The sequence below is a fragment of the Betta splendens genome, chromosome 24 (assembly GCF_900634795.4).
Source record: "Betta splendens chromosome 24, fBetSpl5.4, whole genome shotgun sequence".
In the NCBI taxonomy this organism is placed as follows: Eukaryota; Metazoa; Chordata; class Actinopteri; order Anabantiformes; family Osphronemidae; genus Betta; species Betta splendens.
Genome location: NC_040901.2, coordinates 3,318,983 through 3,331,049, shown reverse-complemented (window position 1 = coordinate 3,331,049; position 12,067 = coordinate 3,318,983). Strand labels below are relative to the sequence as shown.

General features: G+C 38.7%; 1 protein-coding gene across 1 annotated transcript in view; it reads left to right on the top strand.

Annotated features, from left to right (window-relative positions):
• cd2ap (CD2-associated protein) overlaps positions 1 to 12,067 on the top strand; it is a 29,095-nt gene that overhangs the window by 14,674 nt on the left and 2,354 nt on the right. The window contains exons 7-19 of the mRNA XM_029141102.3: positions 1,115 to 1,199; positions 1,484 to 1,578; positions 2,517 to 2,615; positions 3,595 to 3,648; positions 4,004 to 4,057; positions 4,265 to 4,301; positions 4,687 to 4,749; positions 6,470 to 6,608; positions 6,720 to 6,820; positions 7,349 to 7,467; positions 8,155 to 8,244; positions 9,816 to 10,048; positions 10,185 to 10,248. Of these exons, the coding sequence (XP_028996935.1) occupies positions 1,115 to 1,199; positions 1,484 to 1,578; positions 2,517 to 2,615; positions 3,595 to 3,648; positions 4,004 to 4,057; positions 4,265 to 4,301; positions 4,687 to 4,749; positions 6,470 to 6,608; positions 6,720 to 6,820; positions 7,349 to 7,467; positions 8,155 to 8,244; positions 9,816 to 10,048; positions 10,185 to 10,248 (1,233 nt within the window). The remainder of the gene's footprint in view (positions 1 to 1,114; positions 1,200 to 1,483; positions 1,579 to 2,516; positions 2,616 to 3,594; positions 3,649 to 4,003; positions 4,058 to 4,264; positions 4,302 to 4,686; positions 4,750 to 6,469; positions 6,609 to 6,719; positions 6,821 to 7,348; positions 7,468 to 8,154; positions 8,245 to 9,815; positions 10,049 to 10,184; positions 10,249 to 12,067) is intronic.

Here is a 12,067-nt window from a genome sequence, read left to right as displayed (position 1 = left end):
ACACCTCACGAACCATCCCATACATACCACATGCTCTCTCTCACTTGTGTCTGCCGCATTGGAAGCTTTTCATTTGACCTTGAATGTCCCACACAATACGCTACTGCTTTCCTGTCTGCCTGCAGTTGTTATAGTCAGGACACGCAGCATTCTGCTTGGAATATTTAGAATTCTGTTGCTTATGCCCTACTACAACGCATACTCACTGAGAAACTAACATCCCAAAGAGGTCAATTACAGCAGCAATTACAGGCTTACACAGATCCATTGTGGTATTATTAAACAGCAGTTGTTTAAATGTAGCTTACAGTGCATCAGAATGTGTTTGATGCAATACCTTTTATGACTAGTATTAGTAAATTAGACAATTTGTCTAACAGCTTTTTTAATTATGCTAGAAAATAGCTTATGTGTCGCACAGATATCCACTGACATGTTTATTCGCAGACAGGCAAGGATAACAATAAAGCCAGTGAGGGTCCGTATGTCCTCTGGACACCAGAAAGTTACCAGATGACTGAGACAGAAAAAATCATAAGATCACATTTGAAACCTCAACATAGGCCACAAGTAATGATGCCACATGGGCCACAAATTGTTCCTTTTGATGTCCTCAACCTTAGAAAGACGAAAAGCCAAATGCTAACACTAGTTTTTAACTGTGTCCATTTCGTGACCAGCTTTAAAGCTCTCCACGCTTCACTCTAGCCAATGGTGTAGAGTCAAGGTTTATGTAACATCCAGCTCTATATAACCTATTCATAACTTTGAGAGGCAGGCCGGACCAACTGCTGCTCAATGTTTTTTGACTAACAGTAGGAAGAGGAACATGCACACGAACCACACTGGGGGAGCTGAGAGATATTATGACTTTCACCTAATCGCTGGTCTTTTAAACTATTTTACAAGCATCACATTTCATCACTTTATTTTTTCCCCTTGTGGCATTTCCATTGAAGTTTAAATATCATATATAACATCACTGTGTACCATCACATGTCATGGAGTCTTGATCAGAACATTTAGCTCACAAACATGACTTTTCCACACTGTGCAACAAATTTTCTCATGTCCAATAAATTCACTTCCATCTGTATGGTTTGCTTCATTTTAGCCAGCCCCATCATTACCATCTGCTGCAAAGCCCACCCCCCACATGACAGACTTGCAGAAGGTAGATGGAGACAACAAATCCAAAGGTAAACAACCAAAGCAACCCCCCCCCCCCCCCCACAAACAGGAACAGCTTTGTCGAAGAGAGAGAAAACCATTACTTATTGTATACTAGTTATGTAATCACATTGCTGGCAGATCATTTGCCCACAAGTCTTATTTTATTTATTTATTAAATATACTATGTGAACTACTAAATGCAGGGCTGTGTAAATCTAGATAACACCACAAGTGCCAGACTAAATTTCCTTGTGTGTTTATTTGCATTTATTGTACTTGTAATAAAAGGTCAATATCTTGGTTCCTTTAGCAAAAGAGTATTGTAAGGTGACATTTGCTTTTGATGCCTCGAATGAAGATGAGCTGAGCCTTAAGGAAGGTGACATCATCCACATCTTGAGCAAGGTAATGTTCCACTGCGGAACACATTGACTTTTATCTGCATCACCCTCCAAATGTATTGTACTCCTGAGAAACGAGGACCTGAAGCGTTTTACCTGCTGAACAAACCTGCTAGATTGGTTGTCTTAGTTGACATTAGTGTCATCTAAGTACAGCCTGAGCAAACCTAAAACAAAGTACGTGTTTTAAAAACACTTGTCAGTTCCCAAATATTACATGGAATCTTGTTTTTGTTTATTTTTTAGCTGCAGAATTTCCTGTACCGGCTGTACAGTAACCTCCCCAGTCAGTTTAAAAGTCAGTTTAAAATTTACTGATTTTTAAGTATTTAGGTAAAAGTATTGAGTCATCAAATTATTAAGGTAACTGATCAAGAAATTACTACAAGTTGTAGGAGTATGTACTTTTTTCTTGATTGTGCTGTGTTGTCATTTCTGAATCATCATAGATATGTGGGTTTATTTGTACTTATCCTGAATAACCAGTTGAACCAGTGTTGCGAAAATATTTTGAAGATTTCCACCCTCCTTTATAGTTTTGTGCCTCTTGGAGTCTCACAAAGTCATTCATAACCAAACTATAACACTTATAATCAACCAGTAGATGATGAGAAAAATCTGGGTCCCATTCAGTTGCATCTGACATTTTAACACCTTTCTCAATAAGTGGATGATTGTGGAGATTCTCAGTCATCCAGGTGGAATAGTCTGAAACTTGAGTCATGTCAGCTGAATTTCTTCTTTTCAGTAGAAATGTTTCACCGCCAATCCAGGTGGTGAAACACTCAATAAGTGGTTGCAATAGTGAAAGAGTTGTGACATAACCAAGCACTGACTTCTTCAGTTGTTCAAAGTTTTATGAAAAGCTTCCACCCTCTAGTGGAGCATGTATAGAAGTGCTTGTTCAAAATGAGGAAGTAATTGATATTATGTCTCTGACAGGACACAGGAGAGCCTGGCTGGTGGCGAGGGGAGACCAATGGTAAAGAAGGTGTCTTCCCAGACAACTTTGTGGTCATGGTTTCTGAAGCAGAGAAGGAGGTAAGAGCAGGAAACAACAACATAAACTATTTCAAGCATTTTTTATTGTTCAATGGTTGTTTTGTGGTTCATACAAAAAAGGACATATCTTGAAAAAATGATTAGATAACTTCATGCCATGAGAAAACTAAGTAAATCAGTCCATTGTGTAGGCTGTAATGAATAGTATCCATACTAACAAAGTAAAAATGTGTTTGGGATGTAGTATGTATGGATTTTTTTCATTCAGTCCTATTAGTGACATTTTCAATTTATAATTGGTTGAATGTCAAATTGGAAGTAAAGTGGAGAAATAATAAAAAATATACGAAGTTTGTATAATTTTAAGATTAAGATCCTTACTGCTTTCTAATGAGTCATACAATCTGGGTAACTATTTTAGGCCTTTTGATAACTAGCCATATGTGTTCTGGGTAAAGATTTCATTGCTCTTACATTACATCTCTGCCAGCCATCTTGAATGTTCACTTAAACAGTTGTTAAAGGGCATGTAAGTAGTGCTTCAACTGCTATTGATCTTTTAGATTGACATGTCTATATAAAAGCTGTGTGTAAAGGATGTCCAATTCTCTACCCTATTCATGCCAATCATTCCTTGTAGTGAAGGGAGCTGTCGTGCCCTGACGTGCCCTGACTTCCTTTACGGGCAATTGTTTTGGCTTAGTTGAGCACAGCAACTCCTGTGTGGTTGGTGTGTAAGAATAGGGGAAACGTCTTCAAGTTCTTTTGGCGAACTAGCCAATTATTTAAGGCAGAAAGAAGAAACCACTCCATCACATACAGGCACATCCATTGGTGGCATAAAGCTCGTAAGCCTGTAAAAATCCACAAATTAGCCTCATCGGTTTTTAAGCCGCAGGGTTTAAAGCGTGTAAAAAAGGTAGCGGCTTTATAGTCTTATTTTAAGTTAAGTTACGTTTTTTTTTTGTTTTTTTTTTTACCAGAGTTCATTCAGCATGTTCTTGTGTTCATGTTTTAGACACTTGTGTCAAGAGGGTCATTGAAATCATCCCCTAAGCAGGATGCAGAAGAGGTAAGCTTGCAGTATAACCTTTCAACATGAACTACAGTACTGTATTTCTGAACTCTCAGAATTCTGTTTAGTTAATGAAGATACTCAGGTTAGTGTGGAGTGGAGATTAAGTGGAGATTATATAATAATAATAATAATATTTAGTAGTAGTCGTTTTATAGGTTTAGCTAAAATTAACAATTGACTGGTTACCCTTTTATGAAATAAACTAAACCCACTTAGTGCATTTAGCAGTCTGTCAGTTTGACAGTCTGCCACCTGAGCAGACGTGGTGTCCAGTCCATTAATATATTAATGTAACGACCTGTTTTTTTTCCAGATTGCATTCAACATGTTTTTTGTGTTAATGTTTTAGACACTTGTGCAAAGAGGTTCATTAAAATCATCACCTAAGCCGAATGCAGAAGAGGTGAGCTTGTGGACCTTTTAGGCATTTTATATTACCACTTTGTCACTCACTAGTTTTGTTTGGAGTTTACATTGTAATGCTCTAAAATGTTTTCCTTAATTCCACTGTATCTGTGTGGTGGTTTCTGTATTAGAAACCAATAGGTGTCACTGTGTAAATGACTCATCCACATGTCCACATGACTCATCCTTTTTTTTCCTCTCTCAGAGGCCAATCAAGCCACCTCCACCAAATAAAGGCATAGGTAAGTTCTTACCTAAACCCTAAAAAAACCTAAACTTTATTTAACATCCAGACTGACATACCAAATTTTCATTGCACTAAACACATACTGTTATGTTATAGCATAATATTTAAGAATGTAAGCCTTACATTACGTAAATACACTGAATAGATTTAGGTCTGCAGGGTAAGCGTTAGCTGACTGTGTATAAACAGTGGCTCAAAGAGTTAAAACAAAAGCAGTGAAATCAATGTATTTGTTTAAATTTGTCTATATTGTATAATATTCAATATAATATTTTTCTCAGCAACAGGAGAAAGACTTGAGGATCAACTTTGTGCTGTCTGTGTTTGTATACACTGTATATATGCCTACATTCATATACCATGTGTTTTTTTTCTTTTAGCAAACAAACCTGAGCTTCCTAGTGCAGACAAGAAGCCTCATCACATCAAACCAGAGAACAGAGGTAAAGGACTGTTTTTAGCTTTGCTCTTTTTGCAAATTTCTATTCAAGGTTAGAAGGCTCCAAGGTTGCTCATACACTTTCTACCACTAATGCAACACTGACCTGGGCACAATTTTGTCTTCCACTGCTTTGATTGTATTCATCCTTCTAATAGGACTATATATTTTTGCTCAAAATGTTGAATTACAGTAAGTTTTGTACAGTAATATATTTTTGAAATTATGAATTACATTTTTCACATTTACATACAGTTTATAAAAAACTTTTCAGTAGACTGACTGCAGTGGGGAAGAAGCTGTTTTTGTTGCGCAAGGTCCTATTTCTGATAGGCTGATGATGATATTTTCAGATGGGGGGCGTTGGTAGTGTTCATGTCCAAGGTTAGAGGGGTTGGTTACAATTCTGGCTGCCAGTCTCCAGAAACTGGAAATATGTCACCTTCTCAGCAGAGTGTATGGCGTGCTCAGCTTGACCTAGTCTCTGGCCGTGGCCACAACAAACCAGACTTTGATAGAGGATGTGAGGATGGATTCACCAGCATCTTTACAGGGAGGTTAAACCTTAAGTAGTAAATCCTCTACTGAGCCCTCTTGGTGATGGAGCTGATGTTCAACTCCCACTTGAGGTCCTAGCTGATGATGGTGCCCAGGAAGTGAAAGGACTCCAGAGGTCAATGGGGTGTCACAGAGGATGACATGGGAGGGAGGGCTGGATCCTTGCTGTAGTCAACTGTCACCTCCACTGTCTTCAGAGCCTCATCTCGTTCAGTGAGGGTGGTGTCATCAGCAAACTTCAAATGTTTGCTGAAGATTTCATGACCAAAAAGGTCAGGCCAACAGCCTTCTTGGTAATGGAGCTGATGTTCTCCTCCCACTTGAGGTCCTAGCTGATGATGGTGCCCAGGAAGTTTTGTGATGATTTGTCTGTTTAAATCTCCCTCTTTGATGGAGAGAGGTGTGAGGGAGGTGGAGGATACTGAGGTGTGAAGCTGTGTGTGTGGACCAGGTGGATCTGGTGTGGTCATGGGGGGAGGGCTGTTGCTGGACAATGGCTGGGGAGGGAGGATGTTAGGACTGTCCCATTGTCTTTCAGAGCGACAGTAGAATTAAGGTTGTTGGCTAGACCAAAGTTCTTCAGAGAATTGGGGGCTCCAGTCTTGAAGTGGTTGCCTTGAACCCTTTCCAGACAGACACAGAGTCATTGGCAGAGAACTGCTGTTCCTTTCTTTCACTATGGGCTCATTTAGCTTTTCTCGCCTGCTTGCTAAATCTGTGCTTAGCCTCTGTATTTGACTCTGTCCCCACTTTGGAACGCAGCTTCTTTCTGACTTCAGCTGTCTGATTTTGACGATGAACCAGGGTTTGTCATTGATGTAGCTCTGATGAAGCTGATAAAATGACACTCTCCTCACAGAAGTTAATGTAGGACTTCACAGTGTCTGTATACTCATCCAAGCTGTTGGTGGCATACCTGAAAACATCCCAGTTTGTGCAGTCCAGACACTCCTATAGTGTCTCAGTACATTTAGATATGGATATTGTCATTCTTCATTTTATAGAATTCAATTATATTTTTGTCCAAATATTTCCACTCTGTCACTAAACCTTTGAATCTATCTGTTTCTCTATATTTTATACTTTTAGTTTCTGTCAGTTTTTCCCCAACCTTTTCACTTGTGTGTTTTTTATGTCTGTTTTGTTATGTTTTATTTTCTTGTCAGTTGACAAGTCTACGCCAGATCAAAAACAAATCAAGGCTGCACCACCACAGGTCCCACCCAAGAAGGCAGTTCTCCCTCCAGGGAAGGGCAAACCAGGAAACATTCCACCGAAGCCTGCTACACCCACACCAAACCTCAAGTAAATCAGTCATCTGTGGTCAATCTCTCTCTTAAATTCAGTGGCATACACCTTTTACTCCTCGTGCAGCAATAGTAAAATCCAGTAACCTGTTTTTTTCTGTGACCCCAGACACAATGGAGAGATGCGACCAAAGTCCGAACTCGAACCATCAATGCCCAGCAAACTCAAAACACTGTCTGGGGACTGGGGGGAGAAGCCCTCAGATACAGGTACTATACAGTATGTGTAGGACTCATCATTTCAAAACATAAATAATTATTAGGTCTGTATGCAATTTTATTTTGACTTGTGAATAACCTTTATTATAGAAGGTTAGTATCCAGCATTGTGTTAACACAGACCTTAATACTATAGATCAGCAAACCACAACACAGTTCTGTGTTTGACACACCTGTGGCAATCACGTAATCAAGGGCTGATGGTTAACAGAATTATCTAGAAGCAGAAAGAGGAAACTTGTTTTGTCCATGTAGTTGGTCTTTAATAAGATAGCATAACATCGGTCATATGGAAAAGTGGCATCTTGCATTTGTGGCTAATGGCAAATCTAATTTCTACTGCGTTTGCCAAAGCATGTTCTAGTTTTCAGTGATGCATAAAGCTTCATTTAGATTGCATTTATATGGAAATTACTCAGATCAAGTTTTAAATAAAGTAACAGTCCCATAAATATTTTTTGTCACAGAAGTGAATTATTTTTCTTTCTTACATCTGCTGTCTTTTGTATTTATCACCAGTGGATCTGATGAGTTTCGATGATTTGTCATCTTCTTTGGAGAAGCTGAATCACCCCACTGTTAACAGACCAAAGATGCCTGGCAGGAGACTGCCCGCCCACTTTACTGCAGGATATTCGGTGAGGATACTTAAGTACTCAGCCAGTCAGATTATTAGTTATTGTTACAGGTTTTGTTTGATGATGATTTGATTTTTGTGATTTTTGGAGGTCAACAAAAAGTTAGTTTTCAGTTTAGCTGTACTTATCATATACATATCATGTCATATTACAGTAGCTGGTCTACATGTGGTATGAAGTAAATTTGTATTAGAAAATTGGAAAGGATTCACTCAATATAAACATATATCAATCCTCAATCAAATTACCTAGTCTAGGTATTCATATCTAATGAGCTGCACTCACCATCTGCAACAGAAACATATGGTATGGATATAATACTTTAGCCATACTTTTTTCTAGTGGTGTGCCTTTTTAATTTATCATGTTTTGTATTTAGTCAACAAACTCTCAGCTCTCAGTTCTCTGTGACCTAACATTGTCCTCTACTCAAAAACAAGGAGTTGTTTTTTATATCACCAGCAACACCTTTTTATTGAAACATGGATTCACAATTAGCACTTAGACAGCTGCTTCCTGACAACACAAGATGTGACATAATGCCCAGTTAATGGTAGTTGCCCATCACTGGCTGTCCTCTTCTTCTCTATTCATCTTTTAGAGCAATCACAATAGTAGTCAGTTGCTTGTGTTGAAATAGTCTTGTGACCTTAACTGTTGCTGTAATTAACAATATTCTCCTTGCAGCCCAATAAGGAACAGAGTATAGAGAAGTCCTTAAAGACTGATGAAGAGGATGCAAAGGATGTCAAACCAAAGCTAGCTGATACAAGAAAGGTACCATAATACAGTGCATAAGAAAACTCAGTAAAACCCTGAGCATGTACAGTTATTTAAAATAGTATAGGCTTATATAATATAATATAAAATATATAATTGTCAAAAGATCAGAAGTGATCTCAACAAGACAAATCCCACATAAATTAAGAGGAAAAACTCCTTTTTTAATAGAGGAAGAAACCTGTATAAGATCCAGGTTCAATGTGGGCAGCTGTCTACCTCAATCAGTTGAGTTAAGAGATTAGTCACATGCAGCATCTTAACTGTTAGGCCAGATTTGTGACATGTGTTGTAATGCCACTTCCTTTCTAGTTTTGGGTCATGTTCGAACAGTTTACCTGTCCTGCTCCTCTGTTTCATTACATTCTTCTTCAGAGGGGCAGCAGTTATTAAATGTACTTGTTAATGAGTAAGATAAAGGTGACTGCTCTCCTGTGTAGCTACAGTTAATGGGAATTAAGCAAAACATGATAAAGATAAAATAATCTCCTTAAATTTAGCAGCAACAATCAGATAAACATCTGCTATAGGTGAGTTTGTAACTACTGTAAGAAATTACTATTGGTTAGTGAGACGAGACCCTCTTCTTTGTGGGTGCTCCCTTTGCAGAGTGCAAACCCTGTTTATTTTTCACTCACCCAACATATCACTGCACCCTGATAGTCACGCACAGCACACAAAACAAACACACATGAACAAAAGGCTAAACTAATTTCACCAAACTTATAACATTACTTAAATCTTAACTTTAACTATAACACTACAAATAAACAGTTACTTCAACTATAGGCTACAGTATCTACATAGTCATACAATAGTATTAGAATTGGTACTATTATTAAATTATAGGTCTTCTGTTATCAGTTTAAAAGGCTAACTCTGTAGAAAAGCTTTTATCAATCATGTTGGCAGTTAAAAAAAAAAGTACACTCATAAGTGACTCAACACTCTTAGTGTACTGTATGTTGTCTGTGTGTTACGTTACCATCAGGGCCAAAAAACACTTACGTACCATTAAAGGTTTTTACTCCCCAACAGCTGCACACACAAACAGAAACCAATAATTTGCACCTTTACAATCAGCAAAAAGATTGTTTGCTGTGTGTGACGGAAGAGGGCATGGAGAGAAGGAGATGAACAGAGACAGATGGAGAAGTCAAGAGAAAGCAGCAAAGGACCCCTGCCTGCTGTTTGGTCTCCTCTTCAGTGTTTCTTATTTCACTTTGGATGTTATCTAGTTTGGATTGGTCAGTGGGTGGTACACAGCATCAGAGCTCCCTGTCGTTTAGGAAAAAAAAAAAAGAAATTGATCACATGCAGCAATGAGAGCAAAGCCTGGCTTGAACCCATACATATAGACTTCCTAAGATGGAATTGCATGACATGGAACCCTATTGCTTTTGCCTCACTGTCTTTTTGTATGTAAAGCTTCTGATGCTTGGAACATTTTCACTATTGTTCCAGGAGCCATTAAGGAAAATACTTTTTGAAACAAAACATGCTTATATATTTTAAAGGAATACTGTTTACCATGACAACCTTGGTCTAACTTTAAGTTCTTCCTCCAGTCCTTTTCTCAGCCTTCTACAAACACCTCCTCTCAGTCACCACCTCTTCAAAAGCCTGTCACAGCCAGCGCAGAGTGCAGACCAACTCCGTCAGCGGCCTTGAGCATAGATGGGCTCTCTCAGAGCAACAAGGCTCAGCTGGAGACTGAAGAGCCAAGTTCTCAGCTGGATGAGCTTAGGAACCAGATGAAGGAGCTGCTGTTGTCTGTCGATATGCTCAAAAGCCAGCAAATGTAATGAATTCAAATTTGTCATACAAGGGCGTTGTTGTTGAAATATGCTGTTAGGTGCAGATTATCAGTTGAAACCTAGAATTATTGCTAGTATACAGGGGCTAAAGAGTAAATGTGTTTGTTCAATATTTTCCAGGAAAGAAATAACTGAGCTACGAGAAGCTCTTGATGAGGAGAAGCAAAAGCGCATGACCCTGCAGGTAACAATATACTTGGCTGTCTGCACTTGTTACTGTCATCCATTTAATCAAACAGTGATGTTGTTAGGTCACACATGTAGACTGCATGTCTACATGCTGGTAATATAATTAAAATATCATCAAAAAAATCAAAAGACTAGTTGCTCTAATTCCATCCAAAAAGTGAAACTTGTATATTACAGTATATTTATTGATTACACCCAGACTGATATATTGCAAATTTTTACTTTATAACTGACAACTAATGAAAACTCCAAATTCAGTATCTCAAGGCTGAATGTTGAAGAAACCTGGTGCCACACTCTAATCAGCTATTTAAATCAAAACACCTGCAAAGGGCTTTAATTCATCTCTCAATTTAGTTCTGTAGGCTACACAATCATAGGGAAGACTGCTGACTTGACAGTTGTCCTAAAGACGACCATTGACACCTTGCACCAGGAGGGCAAGGTGTCAACCTTCTGTGTCTTACAAAAGGTTGTTGCAAAAGACACTGGCTGTTCACAAAGCTATGTGTCCAAGCAAATAATAGTGAGGCAGAGGGAAGGAAAAGATGTGGTAGAAAAAAGTGTACAAGCAATAGCCACATGGATAACCACACTCTGGAGATGATTGGAAACATAACCCTTTCAAAATGTGGGGAAGATTCACAAAGACTAAACTGCTGGAGTCAGTGCTTCAACAACCACTACGCACAGACGCATGACATGGGTTTAAGCTGCCGCATTCCTTGTTTAAAGCCACTCTGGAACAACAGACAGCGTCAGAAGCGTCTCTCCTGCGCTTAAGACGAAAAGGACTGGACTGCTGCTGAGTGCTACAAAGTTATATTCTGATGAATTTCTGTTGGAAATCAAGGACCCAGAGTCTAGAGCGGGGGGGGCAGGCACAGAATCCACTTTGCTTGAGATCCAGTGTAATGTTTCCACAGTCAGAAAGCACAGTGGACCAACATGAGCAGATGACATGGCACCCCAAACCATCACTGAGGTCCAAGGTCAATGCAGCCGTATACCAGGAGGTTTTAGAGAACTTCATACGTCCTGCTGCTGACCAACTTTATGGAGATGCAGATTTTATTTTCCACCTGCACACAGTGCCAAAGCTACCAATACCTGGTTTAAGGACCATGGTATCACTTTTCCTAATTGGCCAGCATACTCTCCTGACCTTAACCCTATAGAGAATCTATGGGGCATTGTGAAGAGGAAGATGCAATATGCCAGACTCAACAATGCAGAAGAGCTGAAGGCAACTGTCAGAGCAACCTGGGCTCTACATCTGAGCAGTCCCACAGACTGATGGACTCCATGGCACGCCACAACTAAGTACTGAGTGATGTACATGCTCATACTTTTTACTTTTTCAGTTGGCCAAGATTTCCAAAAATATTTTTGTATTAGTATTTAATATTAATCTAGGTTTCTGAGATACTAAACTTAGGGTTTTCATTAGTTGTCGCATATATTTCAAATGTTTATTTCTTTTAACTGCGATGATTATATCAGTCTATGTGTAATGAATTAGTATAATGTTCAAGTTTAATGTTTTTAATGGAGTTGGTAAAATCAATAAACCTTTTGATCATATTCTAATTATATGACCAGCACCTGTGTGTGTGTGTGTGTGTGTGTGTGTGTGTGTGTGTGTGTGTGTGTATACGCACACACAATAGTCCTTAGAATCCTAACAACTGTGAAAAACTGACTGTAGAGACAAACATTTAAAAAGTGAAAATGAACTCATTTTCAGACCTCCTCATCACTGAATTAATTAATGCTGCAAATATTGTATACTTTTATAATGTAAGTAAAAAGTG